Source organism: Archocentrus centrarchus, chromosome 11 (assembly GCF_007364275.1).
Source record: "Archocentrus centrarchus isolate MPI-CPG fArcCen1 chromosome 11, fArcCen1, whole genome shotgun sequence".
NCBI classification, from domain to species: domain Eukaryota; kingdom Metazoa; phylum Chordata; class Actinopteri; order Cichliformes; family Cichlidae; genus Archocentrus; species Archocentrus centrarchus.
In genome coordinates this window covers 17,342,766-17,363,405 of record NC_044356.1, presented here as the reverse complement: position 1 = coordinate 17,363,405, position 20,640 = coordinate 17,342,766, and the positions used below count along the sequence as shown (strand labels likewise).

The 20,640-nt window shown below is 40.8% G+C and overlaps 2 protein-coding genes across 6 annotated transcripts in view; one reads left to right on the top strand and one right to left on the bottom strand.

Moving 5' to 3' along the window:
* atxn1a (ataxin 1a) overlaps positions 1-7,136 on the top strand; it is a 95,503-nt gene extending 88,367 nt beyond the window's left edge. For 4 of the 5 annotated variants that reach the window (XM_030740604.1, XM_030740603.1, XM_030740606.1 and 1 more), the window contains one exon: positions 3,463-7,136. In XM_030740604.1, coding sequence (XP_030596464.1) covers positions 3,463-4,059 — 597 coding nt within the window. In that variant the 3' untranslated portion in view covers positions 4,060-7,136. The remainder of the gene's footprint in view (positions 1-3,462) is intronic. The other variant, XR_004020549.1, reaches the window with a different exon arrangement.
* A 4,731-nt stretch (positions 7,137-11,867) lies between these two features.
* Positions 11,868-19,369, bottom strand: gmpr (guanosine monophosphate reductase). The gene is made up of 9 exons (XM_030740607.1): positions 19,024-19,369; positions 16,418-16,537; positions 16,232-16,315; positions 15,943-16,116; positions 15,778-15,859; positions 14,457-14,563; positions 13,754-13,796; positions 13,284-13,443; positions 11,868-13,023 (listed from the first exon to the last, which is right to left on the bottom strand). Exons 1-9 carry the CDS (start codon positions 19,108-19,110, stop codon positions 12,843-12,845), a joined length of 1,038 nt encoding a protein of 345 aa, XP_030596467.1. The 5' UTR covers positions 19,111-19,369; the 3' UTR covers positions 11,868-12,842.
* Between the last annotated feature and the right edge of the window lie 1,271 nt (positions 19,370-20,640).

Sequence of the window (20,640 nt, the reverse complement as noted above, 5' to 3'; positions counted from 1 at the left end):
AGAGCTTTAAAATGTTCAAGCAGTTGAGGGCTGGAATTAACTTCTTAGGTTGCCTTAGTTGTTTTGTAAAGCCATGGATGTGAATGTGTCGATATATTGCTACATGTAATGTCTGCATCTGTGAAAAAAATATGTTTGAAGCAGTGCTTATTTTAGTGTAAGGAAAATGAGTTTTTTTAGTAAGGTATCAGCAAATGTGAAGTTCTTGTGTAGAAAAAGTAGACCCTTGACCTCTGAAGCTACTTTTAGTTACTTTTGGCATCAGCTTGCTGAAGTTTTTGACCTCTCTTCTAGTCATCCTTTAGTTGCTGGGTGTTTGTGGGTTTTCTTGTATGTACTGTCTATTTTAACGTCTTCCATCTCATTTCAGTCAGTCTGAAATCTGAGCTTTGACGAGGCCATTCATTGACCCTCCATTTCTTCTTCTGCAGCCAATCCTTGATAGATTTGCTAGTGCACTTTAGATCCTGCTGAAATATCCAATTGTGGATCAAGTTGAACTTTTTAAAGACAAATTCACATTATCTTCATATTTAATTGATATTTAATTTACTGCTAAATCAGTGACTGGAAGCTGCCCAGTCCCTGAGGCAGGAAAGCAAGCAAAACCACCAAGTCTTAGAGTTGCTCTGACGCTCTCCTGTTGAAAGCATCTTTAATGTGTGTTATCCAAATCACACATGTCCTAAAGTCCCGGTCTCTGCCTTATATTAATTGGCAGATGTTTGGCTCCGATGTTCTTTTTGGAACATTTTGCCAAAGTTGAATATTATCTCTTTCTGATCAGTCACATGCACTTTGACGCTAATAAATGCAAGAGTTACCTGCAGATCCTGAGAAGAAATGATGCCGCTCTTGGAGACTTTTTTTTTGTTTTTGTCCTTTTTTGGGACATTTGTGTCCTTTTTTTCCCCCTATTTGATGCATTTTTATGAAAATGTCTACAAAATGTGAATTTCATGTGCCATTTTTTTGAGTTTCTTAAACAATGGCACATAACACTTACAGGCACCATTTCGAGGGGTTTCTATGGGATGTGCATATTTTTTCACATGTAGGCTTAGGTTGCATGCTTAATGCTTTGATAATATTTTCTACTCGGTCTGTAAAAGACCTTGAACTGTTAATTAATCTCTTAATATCTAATATTATGCTGCAGTTTTCCTTTCCGTTTTTTCTTAGGCACATTTCCACTCACATACACTCTCATGCAGCCTTCTCCCTGTCTTTGAGGGTGTGCGTTAAAGCCAGTTAATCTTTTTCATCTGTCCATGCTGCGACTCGTCCACCCACACAGCACATCTCTAACCATCTCTCTCGCCCCCAGCTGCTCTTTGATGCCGTACCCCACAAAAGCTGACCATCTTTCAAAGACTTCTCTTCCTCTCTTGTGCTCCTTCAATGGTTCCTCTTACTTTTTTTTTCCTGAGTAGTGGTTATAGCTTTGAGTCCACACTCACAGAACTTAGTCTGAGAAGTCAAAAATTATATAATACAGGAGGGAAAGTGTTGCCTGACGTAAGATTTGAGATTTGTTACATCTTTTCATCTTTTCACTTGTGTAATTCTTGACATAGTTCTCTTTCATTTCCTCCTTCTTCTTGTCCAACCTGCTCTCTCTTCTTTTAAACACACATTTTCCTCCCCATCTTAGAAACTTCCTCCACTTCCATCACCTCACTCTCTACAATGTTCTATCCTTGGCTTCATCTCTCTCCTCATGTTTGTTTTCTTCTCTCTATCCCACATCCAATCCTTTTGTCATCTGTTCATTCTTTTTATACATACAAATGATAATACAGGCCCAATCAGTGCTTTAAGTACACAGTTTAAATCAGAAGATTATTGCGTAAATATCTTCATCCTGTTGACTTTGCAGAACCGTTCCAGAAAAAGTTAATATTTCTTTCTGGCTCAAAAACTTAAAAATGATGAGCAGCCAGATCTTTGTCCTTCTTGCATTGAATTTTTTTTTTTACAAATACTATGCTGTAATAAAATAGTGGATTGGACACTCTTACTGCTTCCATAAGAATTAAGAGGGTAAGTAGCAGCTGGGTGTTGCTAATCAAATGCACTTGTTGTCATCAGCAAGTTTGAGCACCTCTATAAAAATTTTGGCAGTTTGCTGGTCCCTGGTGTGTTAACACAATGTCACAATCTTCCCAGAAGTCGTCCCCACAAATTCACCCCAAGGTCAAACTGTAGTGCTCAGAGAAACCGCAAAAAACCCAAGAGCTACATCTCAGAGATTCTTCAGGCTTCTGGTAGCATGTTAAATGTCAAAGTTCATGACAGTAAAATTAAAAAAAGACTGAACAAGTATGACATTTTTGGAATTGTTGGGTCACACAGCAGGACAATGATCCCAAGCACAGCAGCAAATCTACAACAGAATGGCTGAAAAATCAAAGAATTAAGATGTTGCAACGGCCCAGTCAAAATCCAGACCTCAACTTGACTGAAATGCTGTGATGAGACCTCAACAAATGCTGCAGACCTCTATGAACTGAAGGAGAGAGTGCACCAAAGTTCCTCCACAATGATGTGAGAGACTGATAAAGTCATACAGAAAATTATTACTTTGAGTTATTGCTGCTAAAGGCGATTTCTACAAGCTGCTGATTCTTGAGGTTTACTTTATTTTCACAGGACTGCATAGAGTTCTGTGAAAACCTTTTCACATGACTGTACTTTTAAATGAGATGTTTTCAGGGTTTTAGGTCTCAGGGTGTTGCACCGCTCCAGTATTAACATTACCTAGAGTGTTTCCAACATTCATCATAACAAGAAAAGGTTGAGAAACAGTGAGGTGATATGCAGCAAATCTCCCTGTTTTTCAAGAATGTGTACATAACAGGGTCAGTATCAAAAGGACACAGCATCAACAGGATAGCCCAAAATTTCTTTTAAGATAAAAACTGTAGCTTTGTAAAGAATTACACATTTCTGTTAAGAAAACAACTGAATGGAATTTCACATTTTTGTCAGCTTTTAAATGCTTTCAAACTGTTAAATGAAATTCAGGGTATTCGATTTCCTGTATTTCTTGCAGCATTTTCCTGTTACTGCTTTCCAGAGTTTGAGTTCTTATCAAGGCTCCAAAAATATTGAACTCTCATAAAGTTTCAAACAATTCTTCACAACCACAGTTTTTAGTTCATGCCTTGATTTTTTTTTTTCTTTCTTTTTTGGGACCCAATATTCAGTTCATAGCTCATATTTTCTTTAGAGGGGATAAATAACCAATACTGTGAAAAGCTTCAGCTTATTTTTACTCCATATTTTTCCCAGTCTTTTTTTTTGTTTGTTTGTTTTTTGCATCACAATTTTGAGAACGACTGGTTTAACTGGACTTGGGTGCCTCTGTTAAAAACAAAACAAAACAACCAATGTGGCAAGACAAGCTTATTCTTAATGTTTAAATGTCTTTTATGTCCCCAATTCTCTTCTCTTCTCTAGGTGAGTGTGGAGGTCCTGTTGGAGTACCCCTTCTTCGTCTTTGGCCAAGGCTGGTCTTCATGCTGCCCGGACCGGACCACCCAGCTTCTGGAGCTGCCTTGTACCAAGCTTTCTGTGGGTGATGTTTGTATTTCACTCACACTCAAGAACCTGAAGAATGGATCTCTGAAGAAGACTCAACACATGGAGCCAGCCGCCCATGCCTCTGTCCTGTCCTCCAGCCACGGACACCTCAAACCCCCTAGAGCTGTGTCGGATGCTCCTCAGAGCTGCAGTGGAGGAGGCTCCAGGCGGGAGAATGGCATCAGCCAGCGAGGGAGTGGGGAAAGTGGGAATGGAGGTGGAAGTGGAGGGGGCTCCAGTGTGGAAAATGGGGATCTCGTGTTTGGGGAAAGAGTTTCCAAAGGTCAGGTGGTCAGCAGTACAGAAGCTGGCTCCGGTAAGCCATCGGGAAGCAGGAAGCGGAGATGGTCTGCACCTGAGGGTCGAAAAGTAGAAAAATCAGAGGAAGAGCCACCTTTGACCCTTCCCAAACCTTCCTTCATCCCTCATGAGGTGAAAATCAGCATCGAAGGAAGGTCAAATATTGGCAAGTGAAGGCTAGCAGCACTGTTAACAACCCATGGAATTTTAATAAGACACATAAAAAGATTCTACAAAAAAAAAACTCATAAACGCCCACATTAATGTTTTATTTGTCTTGGTTTTATTTTTTGTTTATTTTTATTTCACATACTGTACTGTAGAGGTAACCTTACCCTACATGGTATCATCTTACATTAAGTCCATGTAGTTTAACACATTTTTTTAATAGATGGATTTAATATCACATGAGCAATCTGTGCAGTTTTGGTGATTTTTTTTTTTTTCCTTTCATGAGAAGATTTATGGTGAGGGATTTCTGACCTGTGTGCTGAATGTTTATTGGTGGCTCAGTGGCACACAGGCACAATGCCTGATGGCTCTGCACGGTCGGTGACACAGCACGCTAAAATTTCAGCCCAGATTGGCTCACAGTCGGCTCCTTGACAGTGACATTCCCTGTACACGGGTGGTGAAGCTGCCTGGACACCCCTCTTCAAATCATGAAGGATTTGTGGGTATTCCATGAAATTTCCACTTGCTCTAAATCAGAGTGGAAGTTTATATCATGTGATAGTCACTATGTCATCAGAGCATGCCTGACCAGAACCAGAGGTCATCAGGTTAATGCCCATGTGCCACACAGTCGTGAGGGAACAACACTTGCTCTGCTCGGTTTGTTGACAGTGGAGTCGTTTTTTTTTTGCTTTCTTTGTTAGTGTTTTTCATTTCTTGAACCCCCTCATCTCCTGTCTCACCATATAGTTTGTTTTCCCGCCCCCCAAAATTTTTCTAAAATTTTAATCAGGGGTCCTGTTAATCCTCAATTGAGTGCGCCTAAGTGGGTCAATGTTAATGTATAAATAGGAGATACCCTAGCCTAAAGCAAATGCAAACACACTGGGTTGGTGAACTTCACTTTAAGAAAACGTTAAGAGGAATACTGAATATGATCCTCGCTGTTTTGTTTTTTTTGTTTTTTTTTAAAAAGATGAATCACTTTATATTTTTTACAAATCCAGAAAGGCCACGTGAGACGAAGCGAGAGTATCTGCACGTTAGCTCTGAGATGGTCAGGATGTTTCAAAGCACTTAACACACCTGTCACTCTCACCACACAGCCAACAAAAATGATATTGTGTCTATATTTACAAAGTACTGTATGTTTTTAGATTTTCTTTTTTCTTTTTCTTTTTTAGACAATGTCGGAAAGTAGCAGTAGCACTTTGGAAAGGTAAAGCTTTTGGAAAAGCAGAGCGGTTGCTTGGTAACGTGGGAGCAGATGTGCCATGAAATCACAAAGCGAGGGACAAATGTGAGAGCGAGAGGAGTTCCAGTAAGGGAAAATGAAATGAGCTGGAGGTATCACGGTTTTCAGCATGTGCGCGGCGTGACTTGGAGGAAAGTTTCGGAATGTGTCTGGAAGATTCGATTAGGAAGGAAAAAAATTTATATATATCCTACTCATGTTCTGTATTAGACTGAGAGCAACAATCAGAAGCTCACACCACAGATTTGTGAAGTTCATCATAGATTTTTAATTTTGTGTGTATGACGCTGGTGTGTTTGTCCACACATACACACACACACACTCTCACATGCACACATGCTCACGCAGACACAAAATAGTCCTTAAAAGTCAATATGTACTGTACTTGGTGATTCATATTTAGATAACTGCAGAGGCAAACATTTATTTTGGTGCATATTGTCCCTACTGCAAAGACACTAGTGGACTGACATTGGATTAATGCACTGCTACAGTACAGTTGTACAGAGAGTGCGCTGTGGTGTGTTTGTGTATGGGTGGGAGTTTGTGTAAGAGTGTATGTGTACTGTGTATAGGAAAATGATATATAGACGACGCTAAATGTCCAGTGTTTCTACTTGGAGTCTTTAATTAAAAGAATCTTGCAATTTGCACATCAGGAGGAGGGAGTTCGGTGGAGACACGATTTTTTTTGGACGGCCCTGTCTCGAAACAAGCCCTAGACCGCGTGACACACTGGAGGAGATCAGGGTTTTTGTTCCTCAACAGGCACTTACCACATTGTAGAGGAAACGTTTCTACTTTGACACAGCTTAAGGCCAAAATTACATGTGCCTGCCTACTGAATTGAATTAAAAACAAACCCTTTCTTGCATTGCATAAGAAGAATCTCTCCCTGCTAATTAATACGGGGTATCCAGAGTGTGGGGGGTTAGGGTTCACTTTTGAACACGGCCTTTGCTCAGCCAGCCAAAGCTCATATCCCTAAGATGTAGCAGTTACCTCAACAGATGTGCTTGCGTGGTCGGTCCGATGTTTGCATCTTGATAGCGGCAGTGTCGGAGGTTGATTGTTCTCACTGGGTTTTTGGGCCATGATCCTTGGGCTGTTTCTTTTCTTCTTGAAAAAACAAACAATTGGCATGTTTTGTTTGTTTTTTTTTAATCATAGAGGTGCCATACAACATGTAAACGTGTCTCACATGCTGCTATGTAACAATGGTCATGTGAGATTAGCATCTACAGGTTGCTGGCACAATAGTGTTGTTAGGGAGGCGGCGGCTTCCTGCAGGCATATCTGTTGAGAATATCTGTTTCTACTCAGCCTGTATTTCCGTGTTTTATGGCTGCCGTTGCTTACTTCTAGAAAAAAAAAAAAAAATAGAGGTGACGATGTTTCAGGTGGTGGGAGTTTATCAGGGTGATGGCAGGATGGATGTGTACTCAGATAGATGAGGAATGGGTGGATAGGTGGTTGAATGAGCAGGCAGACTGATGTGAAGGTGAGTAAAAAGACCCTGAATGAGATTTGAAAATGCTTTATTTTGTATAATAGAACAGGGTTCTCAGATTGACACCTACACAGTAGTGCATTTTCATTTGGTCCTGTTCTTATTGAAACATCTGGTAGAAATTGCATTAGGTTGTGTGTGTGTGTGCGTGTGGGTGTGTGTGTGCGCGCGTGTGTGCATGTATGGTTTTGAACGTGTGTGTGTGTGGCAGTGGTTTATAAATGTATGTCAGTTTTTCTGAATGTTTCTCCAACCCCCTTACCAACAAATGAAAAAAGTAGACCTCTGAACAAAACCGTCAGCCACTCAAACCATTCAGACTTTTGCTGATGATCAGGTAGAAAAAAGAAAAAAAAAAGAAAGCCAAAGCCAAGTGATGCTATTGTTGCTTTGGTTACTTCAGAAAGCAATAGTTAAAAAGTATTCAGGCGCTCTCCTTGTATGTGAGTGGAACACGCACTCGCCGAGTCAATCCACTCAGAATCTCTGCAATAAACATTTAATAATAATCCTCCAGCATTACAACCAAAACAGCTCTTTTTTGCCCAGAGGGAAATACAGTTTTGTCTTATACTGGAAAAACAAACAGTTTTTAGATGCTAACATACCTGAACACAGCCTGCTTCAGTCACCACAGTTCCCCTTCTTATAAAGTACATTTAAATCTTTAGAAACCACAGTTGCAACACCAGTTGCTGATTTTTTTCAGGGAAGTATCTCATATATGCAGTAACCGATCACAACCCCTGAAACCTCTTCTGTCCATGCTGGTCCGTCATAAACGCTGCTGTTACTGCTGTCAGGCTGAAGGTGAAGCAGCTCCGGGTCGGATGAAGTGAGGTAACCAGCATTTGTTTTTTGACTCCTCCCAGCTCTGCCTCTTTGCCACGACTCCTGTAGTGACCTCTTTAACTTTGTTTCAGGTACCCAATCATAGCCAGCCAGCCTCATAAGCACCTCCTTCTGAGGCTAAGCAATCAGTTAACCCTTAACAACCGTTCGCTACCTTTCAGTGTGGCCTGGCCCGGATATAGCAGGACTGGCCTGGACTGCCCTCCTAACATCATCTTTTGCCATTCGGTCTCCTGTTCACAATCGACTTAAAAAGGCCGCTGAGTTTATATTTAACTATAGATGACAACACAAATCAATCAGCAAGGTTTAACATCTTCTTTTTTTTGGAGGTTTAGTGTGGTTACGAGTTCCCAAGTTTAACCCTTTCTATCCCCTTGAAATGTACCACAATGTGCAATACTTACATTTTGTTTCCCCCCCTCTTTACCGTGCCAAGTGTATGTAGCAAAGTCCGACTCCAGTGTCTGATCCTCGTTAATGGCTTGTGTATTTTATTATCTGTTGATGTGTGTCACAGCTGAGTCAGGATGTTTGTGAAGAGAAACAGAGTTTTCCTATAACCCTCTTTCCCTTTTGTCCTTGCGGCCTTCCTAAATTTCCCTGCGTGTGGGTCTGCACCGTGTGTCATTTGTGTAGGATGTGAGCTTATGTGCACCTGTTGTTCAAATATGTATGAGTGTGTTGAAGGGTGGTGTGTGTGTGTGTGTGTGTGTGTGTGTGTGTGTGTGTGTGTGTGTGTGTGTGTGTGTGTGTGTGAGATGGGGCGGAGTGTTTTCTCCTCTAATAGTCTGTGAGATCATAAACCCTGACCCTCAAAGGTTCGTGGTGAGACCCACAGGAAAAAGAAACCTCATCGCTAGTGGGGACCACTTTTTGTAAAAAATAATAATTATAATAATAATAATAAAGAAAAAAAAAGAAGAAAAAAATGTAAAAAATAAAAATAAAAATAAACCAACCTAAAGAGATGCACATGTAAGTAGATGTTAAAGACTTGATAATGTTTCAGCACTTTCTAATCCTGGGACGGGTTCGGTCTAACCCCTCTTTTTCAGACCGGTGCCTGTCCTGGGGGTAACATTCATTCAAAACAGACAGAGAGAATGAAAATGGAAAAGAAAAAAAAAAAAAAAACGGGGTGACTATTGATGAAAAAAAGAGAGATGGCTCAAGTTTTTGCACATCACCTTGCCGTAACCTTGTGTTTTATCTGTCTGTGCTCCATCTCACTTGGCGCCCGGCGCGTTCTTGGGTCCAACGGGCCGAGGTGTTAGGTGATTCCTTGGTTCTTTTCTACTAGGAAAACCCCTTTCTCATGGAAAGCATCCCTTCTTTCGTTTCATGTTCATCTTTTTTTTTTTTTCTTTCCTCCACACCGCCAACCAGGCTGAACTATTCATTTGGTTTTGTTACGTTCACGTTTTGGCAGAGCCCGTCTGCCAGCAGTCAGCACAGCTTGGTTCGGACGTGTGGTGCGAAAACAGTGCGTGCAAACCTCCGCTTTGTTTGCATTATCTTTGGTGCAGGAGCTTCTTTGTTTTCTTTTTTGTTCTTGGTCTCCTTGTAGCACTCAGTATAATTTCAGGGGACTTAAAACTATGTAGAGAATGTGTCATTGTTGACTTTTCAAGACAAGCTTCCTCACTGGAGGAACAGTGCTAATGTCATTTTTTTTTTTTTTTTTTTTTTGAAATTGGCTTCTTGCACAACTTGACAAATAAAATGAATGTTGGTGAGTGAGCTTTGACTTTTTTGATCAGAAAAAAAAGGCATGTGTGCTCTTTGTTTCTTAATGTTTGTACTTTCATTTTTGCATAAAGGATGTGTTTTTTGGCACTTTGTTGTGTTTTAAAAGTGAACAGAATTCGATCAGGATTCCACTTTTTTCATTAATTTTCTTCTTTTTTTTTTTTGTATGATGTCTTGTTAATGTCCATAGCGCTGGATAACCAACTCAGGCAGAAAGAAGAAAAAAAAAAAGTGTAGAGGCCCACTTAACAGTTTAGTTTCACCCCAGTCAATTTGCATTGTGGGCTTTTTGATATGGGTTATAAGATATGTAAATTTATTACATATAATTTGATATTTGAATTGATTTGATTAACAAATGTCCTTATTGGAAATTAACTATAAATTATTATGATATGTGTATTATGCTGGAGATGGCTTGGATTACTCTTTAGTGTACTGAACATCTCTGGGCGGCCTCTCTGTGGAAGGCGGTAAACACTTCAGCAGGGGACAGGCTGTATGGTTCTTGACCTCTGACCCTGCCCACTGCCAGGGAGGGGGTGGAGCTGATGTGTCAGCTGTGTCCTTCCCGTGAGCTGAACACTCAGCCCTGAGGCTAGCAACCAGTCTGTCAAGATGTTTCTTAGTTAATCTGTGTCACCAAGTACTAAACTGAGACTTATTGGCCTGTGAGATGGTGGCAGAGAACTGGACATCAGCGCAGACCTGCATGGACAGTCTGGCCTACAGGGGGCCACAGCAGTTCCCAGCCAACTTGTTTGTACTATATTGTACTCACCAAGTCCCTGTGTCTCACCACCCCCTTTCCTCTATAGCAATGGAGAAACCCTGTTGGTGTATGTATTTGACATCTGTACAAATGCACCTCTTTGAAAAACAAAATGAAACCTTGACATATCTGGAATGAATGGGCAACTTGTGTCTTTCTTTGTATAGTAATGCATAAATATACAGCAGCAGCACACACAACATGCACTCACACTCATACAAACACTAACCTAGAATTCTCATTAATTGAGATTTTTCCTTTTGAGTTCACTGAGAGCTGAAATCGTTACCTTTGATAACATCCCCCTCTAGTGGTTAGTGGGCTACCTGACACGTCTATGCTGCACTTTAACTTTTTCAAAGCTTTAGTGCTGCACAGAAACCAGAAAGCCAGCAGAGAAAAATAGAAACTTGAACATGATGCTGTATTCAAATGCATTAATGTTTAAGGTTCCCTGAAAATTATTCAGATTTTTGACTTTTTATTTTTTTATTTTTTTTCTCTGTACACATCACAGTGGATTTTAAATAATCAAGATGTGATTGAAGTGCAGACTTTCAACTTGTTTCAACTAAATAAGGGGTTTACCAAAGTTTTGCATTAACTATTTAGAAATTACAGCCATTTTTATACATAGTCCCGCAGTTCCAAGGCTTTAAAGTAACAGGTCAATTGACAGAGAAGCAGTTTCTTAACCTGGTGAGGCCCGTTTGCTCATTATTTCATGACAAATTGAGCAGATAAAAAGATCCGTAGCTGATTCAAAGTGTTGAACTTGTATTTGGTAGCTGTACTCTCTGAACTCTCCATATGAGGCCCACTAATGTTCACTGATGATGCGACTGCTGATAGAAGCAGCAGGGTGGATTTTGAAGTGTGCAGGGCTACACACTCTGCTCTGATTCAGCCAAATGCTTCAACTCAAAAGAGTTTCTCAAGGCAAAAGAAATGTGATATTCTTCAGTGCCCAAGTCCGTCACGTGATCTCAACCCAACAGAGCAAAACCGAAGGCAGAAAGACCGACAAACAAGCAGCAACCGAAGGTGGCAGCAGTAAAGGTCTGACTGCAAATGATTTTTATCCAAGTATTAAAAGGAGTCGTTATATTTAAAATTATGCTAATTTGTCCAACTAATTTTGAGCCTCTGAGAATAGGGAACTGTGTATAAATATGTTATACCTAAACAGTTAATGCAATACTTTTGTTAAACCCCTTGAGTTAAGGTTGAAAGCCTGCACTTCAAGCACTTCTTGATTGTTTGTTTTAAAATCCACTCTGGTGGTGAACAGAGGTAAAATGATAAAAAACAAAACAAAAAAAAAACTTTTTTATGCCTTTGCAAAATACACAATAGGCCGCCAGTAGGACAGAAGAAACTGCTGTTTTGTTTAGTATCTTAGTTTAATCATTGGTTTCACAATCCCTCTCTATATGTGCTCTTCTTCCTTATCTTATAGTCGCTACTCACCACCCTTTTGATGTAACAGGAAGTGGCGACACTGGTGCTGGCAGAAATATTAGAAATACATGGGTGGTTTTTAATGCAACGTGAGACTAAATGGTCTTAACTCCAAGTCCGACATCGTGGCAGATCGTTCTCCAGCTTTTTGACAACTTTACATTAAAATGTTCTAATCAGGAAAAAGAAGTAAAAACTCAAAATCTTCTAGTTACACTGTTTATTGTCCAGAAAGAGGAACCACATTAATTGATCTGATTAATTACTTCCATTTTCCGTCTTGATTGCAATAAACAATGTAATGCTATTTGTAGACATTTATTTGACTGTGTCTGATGGCATCATTACATTACTTTACAACGCAGTAAAAGGCACAAATCTTGAGACTCTCGATTTAAAATGCAGGGCACAGACATGATTTTATAGGAAACGTGTCTCAAATATACCAAATATTTGAAATACATAAACCCTAAATCAACTGAAACTGAAAGACCAAAACCTCTGAGGAAACCAGCAGAAGTTCTGCACACAGTTTCCTGCAACATGATTTCTCCCTTGGCAATTAAAGGGTGGAGTCTCTGGATCTTGCATATTGATTTGCACATTCATTTCAAAACACAGTTCAGCAAATTAATTGATCTCACTACTAGGATCAACATCTTCATGCTGAGTGTGTTTTACGTAGCTCATATTCTTGCTCACTTGTGATATGTTGTTAATGTTGAAATGGCATCCAGTAACAACTTTATATACGAGTTTTTGAAAGATCTCTAATGTGTTGCACATTCACTCTTTTATTGCCATTTCCCAAAACTGGGAAGTGTTTATCCAGGCATTTGTAAGTGAAGCATATTTGCACATTCCCATCCCAAAACAGGTCTGCATAAATAACTACAGTACAGGTTTCTGCAAGCTTAGAAACACACTCACTGTGAGATTAAAGTGAATGGAGTGCTGTTATCCTTCTGGGAAAATTCAAGTCAAACTTTGAGTTGATTTAATTCCAACCTGCAGGAGCTAAAAACTTTCTGACAGCAGATATCCTGAGAGAAACAGGTGCATGGTGAAGTGTAGGTCTGTAAGTGGTCCTACTACTACTACTACTACTACTGGGAGAAAGTGGGTACTGCTCAAATGTACAATACATATTTTTGCAGGAGTGTATTCCACACACCCCCCACCTAAGTGAACATGTGGCTAGACTGCTGTGTGACACGGATAAAGGTGGTTCTCCTGCTCAGCTCTTTGAGTTTGGCGGCGCCTACATAGGTGCAGGTGGAGCGGAGTCCGCCGAGCACATCCCGGATGGTGTTTTCCACATCTCCTCTGTAGGGAACCTCGACTGTCCTCCCCTCGGACGCCCTGGGAGCCAAGGAAAGAGGTGAGACGTTAGGCTTAAAGGCGTTTGTTTGGATGCAACATGTGTTGGAGTTATACAATCCTCTGTGTGCGTGTCATGAATCATCAAAGTATAAAACGGATTTGTTCATCTAAGTTACTGAAGTGTTTATAATAATAGTCAAATATTATTATAAGCACAATAATATAATAAAGAATAAAAATTGCCATAGCAACACGGATGAAGCCAAAATGATTGACTCACAGTTGTTGCAGTCTCTCACCTATACTCTGCAACTCCCCCGGCGTATTTCTTCATGGCTGTGTCGGAGCTCATGCCATAAAATAGTTTGTACTTCTTGCCGTTCTTCTCGATGACCTCCCCGGAGCACTGGTCGTGGCCTGCAAGCATTCCTCCCATCATTACAAAGTCAGCACCGGCACCTGAAGAGTAAAAGCACAGCCAGAGGAGGCAGAGTGGTAACTTTGAAGACACAGTACACTGTCACAAACTGTGGTAGAAATACAGTTTTTTTTTTACAGTTTATTGGGAATAGACAGATAAATACTGTAAATCCTGATGCCTTTAAGGAAAAAAGCAAAGCACTGTAAACATCTTTACAGGGAGAAACTGTTGTTGTAGATTACAGTAGGCAGACTGTAAAATAACAGTTGGAGGCTGGGAAATAAGCCTGCCACTACTTTACTGTAATTTAACAGAGATATTTCTTACAGCGTGGGGTTGATTACCTACCAAAGGCCTTGGCAACATCTCCAGGGCAACTGCAGCCACCATCCTTAACAGAGGTTAAATAAATGTCAGTTATATTGGTTCACATCAGGTCAGAGAAACATGTAAAGATTTTCCTGTTTAATTTTAGAAGGACTCGACGATTCCCTCTATTGGATGCAATTGTTTATTAACTTTATTAATATCACCATCAGAAATCTGCAAAGATCAGAAATACTACAGTTCATCCCTCACTTTCCTCATTTCAGCAATGTAATAATACCTGAGCAAACATTACAGCAGTGTATATGAAGTGTGCAGTGCTTTGGTATAGGACCATCTGCCTGCAAATCTATTGATCCATAGGTGTATATTCTTTTTTTGGTCTAATGTACATATTACATGCATAATACACCTGCTGGACTGATGAGTAAAAACTGAATCTCTGGACTGTCAAAAATGCTCTTTTGTTGATCAATTGTTTGCCAGCCTATCCTCTAAGTAGCAGGCATTTAAAATGCAAATGTTCTCTTTGATGTGTACTCAATATGTAAATGCAAACCTCATTATTTTTATTTATTTATTTATATGAGGGGTTACCAAATTGTGAATGGTTTGAATCCAAATAGATTAAGTCCTCCAGTACTATAATACTACTATACATACTACACAAAGTAAGAACTTCGTCTTTAACCTCTTATGCGGTTATTTTTTGATATGGACTTACAGAGATGATGTGTCCTTTGAGTCCATGAGCTGAGTCTGCACACTCTATAACAGCACTGAGTTGCGGGTAGCCCACTCCTGTCTTGATCCTCGTTGTGCACACAGAGCCTGCAACATTGAGTGAACACATTAGAGAATTGCATCTTTATCTCTCTCTGAATTGCTGATGTTGTAGCTACAGGAACCTGCTGTCTTTTTTAATATATTCAAGTCAGATGACTACTCTATCAGCAGGAGCACCAGATGACGTGAACCACTGGCTGCCTGATGCAGAACAAGCAGACAGAAGATAAATGTTCAAATTCCAGGTCATCAGGATGTTTAAAAGAAAATGACACAGGACTATGCAAAAGTCTTTTTCCACCTCTTAGTTCTTTAGATTTTGCTTGTAATTTTTTAAGGTGGTCTTGAGCCAAAGTTCTCCAAGCTTTCTGAAGGTTTCTGCTTTTTTGCTCATTTTCAGTCCAATCCTTGTACCTGACCATTTTCAGAGTAATGTTTTGTTTTTTACAACATGTAACACAAGTATAATAAAGGTACCCAAGTCAAGTGTTGCCTTAGGAAGAATAGCTAAGGCTGAGGGGATCCTGATTAAACAAACAAACCATCTGGAAAATATCTGATTGGCGATGGCTTCATTTTTCAACATGACAGTCATCCCAAACACACTGCCAATGCAGTAAAACCATACAAGGATAGAACAGCACACAATTGAACAGTATCAGCCAGAGCCCGGACCTTAACATCATCCTGACAGAACAGAACAAAAGGCAGCCAACATCCAAAGAAGAGCTTCGAATGTCCTTCAAGAAGATCTATTCCTGAAGCCTACTTAAAGAAGTTACAAGAAGGCTGCCTGAGAGAGTTCAGACTGAGCTTAAGAATAAAGGTGGTCATATAAATAGTTTCCATTTTCCAAGAAAAATATACAGAAATGAGGGGTGGCTCAAAGCTTTTGCACAGTACTGTACACAAACTGTCTGTAAAGTTCAGTAGGACCAACAGCTGTAATTTTGCAAAACTAGTTCTTTTATTAATCTGCCATGATCATACATGGAAAACCAGATTTTTCCTGTCTTCACGGCAACCTAAGAGTTTCTACTTTAATCCTGCAGAGAGGATCATTGAGTCCTTAATAGTGTGGAATCTAAATATACACTACATGCAGTACCAGTAAAATGACTCTAAGTGCAAAACAGACATGTATAATATGACTGCTATATTAGGTTAAAATGCTGTATGTCTCTGTCTTATGTCTCATCTGTGTTTGGATGCCTAACCACTAGTCTTTCTCTGTGTTTGAGGACTGTGCAGCCACCCACCTGGCCCGATGCCCACTTTGATGATGTCAGCACCAGAGAGGATGAGCTCCTCCACCATCTCTCCTGTTACCACGTTACCAGCCTGCAAAACCAGCACACAGTCATAAACAACCCACAAGCCACCAGGAGACAAACTACCAGCCAGCGAGGCCCAATCTTTCCTACCATGATGGTGTGTTTAGGGAACTTTTCTCTGACTGTCTTGACAAACTCCACAAAATATTCAGAGTACCCATTGGCCACATCAAGACAGATGTACTTGAGGGCAGGGACAGCTTCCAGGATTCCACACAGCCTCTCCAGATCTGTATTGCTGCTCCCTGAGCTGGCAGCTACATGCTGTTGGCAAGAATGAGTATTCTGTTTGGGTGGCATCCATATACATGAAAAAGTGTTTAATTTTTTTTTCTTGTTGCTTATGAGAGATGGCCTACAGAAAGACTAGAAATCTTACCTCTAAGCATTCTGGATGACTAGCAGCGAAGTTTTTCCAGTCTTCTACAGAGTAGTGTTTATGAATGGCTGTGAAGAGGGTGTGCTAAAGAAAGAAGCAGTGAGAGAAAAAGGAAGACAGAAAGAAAATGAGAGGTGGTATTCAGAAACACTTTGGGTGAGGGGAGGGGCGCTTCAGTAAACTCACTTTGCTGAGAACTTGTGCCATCTCAAATGTTCCCGTGGTGTCCATGTTGGCTGCAATGATGGGGATACCAGTGTAGGTCTGTTTAGAGTTGCGGAATGTAAAGGTCCTCTGAAGATCCACCTGAGGGTAAAGAGACTTTGTATTTTAATTTTTTTTTTTTTAAATCTTTGTTCTTGGAAATAGGAGAAGGCTAATGCTCATCATCTGAGTGCACGTGGATGCCCTGAATCATTTAGATCTAATGGACAGCTTCTAATGCTGCTGCCTGTAACGTGATAAGCTACTTGAAACAAGCTGAGCTCGCTGTGACACACAAGCTGCCCCCTTTGCAGGAAAGTGTTTGTGTGACCCACAGAAATGATTTCTTTCAAAAGAAATCACATAAATAAACCTTTTTTTTTTACACAGTGTATGCTACTTTCAAGAATCTTCTCACAGATTAAACACTGAACACAGTAATGAATCAAACCATTGTTCAACAGGCTTAGTGGTTTCGCTACAGCCTTACTTGGTCTGGTGTAGCTCACAGCAGCTATTGTTGGGTAATGTAAGCAATCTAGATTTATTTACTGAGTCAGGATTTATCATCAGGCCGGACTTATCAGCCGATATTATCTATTTACCGATCTATTGGTGTCAGCATTCAGATAAATGAAAATTTTAAAAGTAAAGAAGAGACGAGAGAAACACCCTTCAACCATGCTATGAGTGATGCTGCATAGTTTGTCTACCAGCGGGCACTCTGCAATTTCTCTCTTGCAACACACAAACACAAAAACCAACTGATTCAAGCAGAGTCAGGGAGAGCATAAATTACTATAAATAATTACACATATCAAATGTTTGTTTTGTGTCTGAAAGAAAAAATATCGGCTGATATATCAGAATATCAGGATTTTCAAAACACCATCGGTATCGATATCGGTCTTCTGAATTCTGAATATTTTTTAGTTATGCTGAAGTTACACAAGGTGGTGGGAAAAAAAAATATTTGAAAGCAAAATATGTATAACTGGCAAATGACTTCAAACTGGAAACGGAGAGGGTAAAGGTGGTCGGTATGGCGGTCAAAAAGTGGGAGATTAGGCGTGCTAACTGTTTACAACAAATTTTCTAAATGGCTCCTTTTTAGTGCCGGGTGCTTTTGTTGAATAGAGCCAAGATATTTATTATGCAAGGTTACTTCAGCTCTAGACTCACAGTACACAGTGCACCATAACTTTCACAGTGGATTCATTTTGAGTGCCACAGTAAAAAAGAGACTATAACTCATAATAGTGGGAGGAAGGAAAGAGATGGAAGAAGTATGGATGAGAGAGGGAGGTAATCCATTTTCTTGCTGCAGCAAATCAATACAGGCTTCTTTTCTAATACTGCACACTGACTCGGGATTTTCAGTTTACTCCCTTTCTACTCACAAGTGAACAGTGCGAAAGTATGGCTCACCAGGTTGAGCAGGCGACGCATGTGCCGCAAGGCCCGGGTTCAACTGTGTCCTGGGCCATCTGCTGTGTATCTTCCCTCTGCTCTCTCCCACCTTTCCTGTCTACTTTCCTATTATAATACAGGCTAAAAAGCCCACCCCCACCAAAAGACTGAAAATAAACCACATCATTACAAGTTATACACTCAAAATAAATAATGACAAAGTATGACACATGAATCCTGTGGTCTCAGTCACAGACTGTTACGATCTGAAATATTAAAAATAACCAAACACTAACAGCATTCATCAGGTGTCACGTCTGTGTGTGAAATCTGAATCGGTGTGATTAAAGGTACTGTTATATCTCTGTGGCATAGTGGAATGTGCTCTGCTTGGCTGCAACACACTCTGTCCTATTTTTAAACAACTTTTCTGAGAAGTCTCCCGTGTCTCGTGTTGCTCGTCCCCCTCAGAGGGCAGCATCCACTCACTCAAACTTTTTGCTTCAGATCTAGTGCCATCACCAGTATCATGATGTTGGGCCGGTGAAAACTTTTGGTGTATAATAAAGCTCATCAAGTTATAAGAAGAAACAGAGTTTACTTGGTTGTGTTGCTGGACAGAGTGTACCCTGTTTAGTCTGCCTTAAATAATAATTCATTTAAATATCAGTTAAGCAGATAAAGTCCAAACTGATCAGTTTTTTTTTCACTCTTTGTTTGTAGTCCAGTATTATTTGTAGCCTGTGTTGAGCCCGTTTCCTGTCACCTTTAAGAAGGTCACTCCACTGTTACACGCTGTATAGACACAACACATAAGTAATATACACCTAATAGCTAACATTAAACAAGGTAAGGAGTAAAAGTGCACTGAGTGTGCATTTTACACCTTCAGTGAGGCATCTTTGTTGATTCGGAGGTTAATGAATGTCAGTGTAAAGTATGTCTGTTCTTCGGCTTTTATCACTGATAAAGAATCAGAGGGCCCTGAAATGCTACATGCATCTGGTCTCAACAGCATAAACACTTAACATAACATGTATTGCGTCACGCACCGCGAAGGGGTAGGAGAATGTACACTTGTGCGACTCTAACCCAGAGCTGATCTGACGGTTCATTAAATTGTACTTGTAATACGTGAGTTGTCTAATAAGCGCAGCAGCAATTGTCACAGCACCGACCTCAGAGCGACTCTTCAGGCTGCTCCTCTTGGGTCTGAAAAGGACATCCTTAAAGTCCAGCTTGAGGTCTGCGTCCACTCGAGGCATCTTGAACACCCCCAGAAATGATGACCAGGACGATGATGGTGAGTATGCGGAGGAAACCCCCCCGAGGAAGACCGCAGCAGCTGTGGTGGTCGCCGGTCCCAAGCCCCAACCACCAAACCCGAGTCTCCAGGAGGCCAGCGTTTTTATAGCAAAGAGGGACCCAGCCCAGTCCTGGCCCCCATGTCTTTATTTGGGCCTGGACTCTCTCTTTTCTCGCTCCACCACTCCACTCCTCCAGCCTTGGCCGTCTCCCCCCCCTCTCCGCTCTTCAACTGAATGGCAGGAGCAGCAGCGGCTGAGCTGGCAAGCAGGTCCAGGCTGTCCCATCTGCCGACGCATTCACACACACACACACGCACACGCACACTCTCTTACACACTCAGACATGGCAGCACTGCAGTGGCTTGTGTGCTGCAGTGCTGAAGAGCACACCTGCTGTCCAGCTGGGGCATTGCTCCCCTCTGCTGTTGACGGGCAAGACAGAGTGACAGCAAGCACACAAGCAAAAAAAACCAAAAAAACGGGAGACACACACAAATACAGAGGGAGAATAGGAGACAGAAAGGCAAACCGAGTCAGTCCCGTGGATAAACATGTACAGTACTGTGCAAAAGTCTCGAGCCACCCCTCATTTCTTTGTATATTTCTTCCAAGGAGCCAGGTCTTCTGAAGGTCTTTCAGAGTTTTCTGTCGAACATTGGCTGCTTTTACACTCATTTGCAGTCCAGTCCTTGTACCTGACCATTTTCAGAAGAATGTTTTGTTTGTTCAATTGTTAAGTCACTTAACACTGACCTATGAATCATTTAAGCTTAAAAAAGGCCCCAAACTCAAGGGATGAGCCAGTGCTCTATTTTTAGCTACTTTGTTACTAGCAGTTTGTAACAAAGCCCAAAATCTCTGCAGAATGCCAAAGATGGCGCCGTTTGACAAGCATAAAATAATATTTTTGCACCAACAGGGTGATTCTCAGAGGTAATAGCTGAAAACTTGGCATATCTCATCATGGTGTCCAATGTGCTTTTACAATTTTAAGAAAACTGGACAAGTGGAGGACAAAGGAAGAACTGGCAGGCCTAGAAAAACTCTACAGCAGAAGAAAGGTTTCTGAAAGTCGTGTCTTTAAGGAATATCAAGAAATCCAGCAAAGACCTGACACAGGACCTGAGAGATGCTTCTGGTCCTTCAGACCTTCTACTGTCATGGTGGACCATCAGCACCATGCAGTACCTGGAAAAGCATCTGATTGGCAACAGCTTAACTTTTCAGCATGACAGTGATCCCACACACACTGCCAATGCAGGAAAAGCATACATGCATAGAAAAACACGCAGCGGAACACTATCAGTCACAGACTGGCCTCCCCAGAACCCAGACTTCAATGTTATTGAAGCAGTGTGTCCTCTGACATCCTCAGTTAGGATGACTACTTGCTGTGCAGCCACACTCTGAATCATATCACTGAATCTATATTTTGTGGTTATTATTCAGTATATTTAGGTTAATTAATAACTGCTTTTATCAACACTA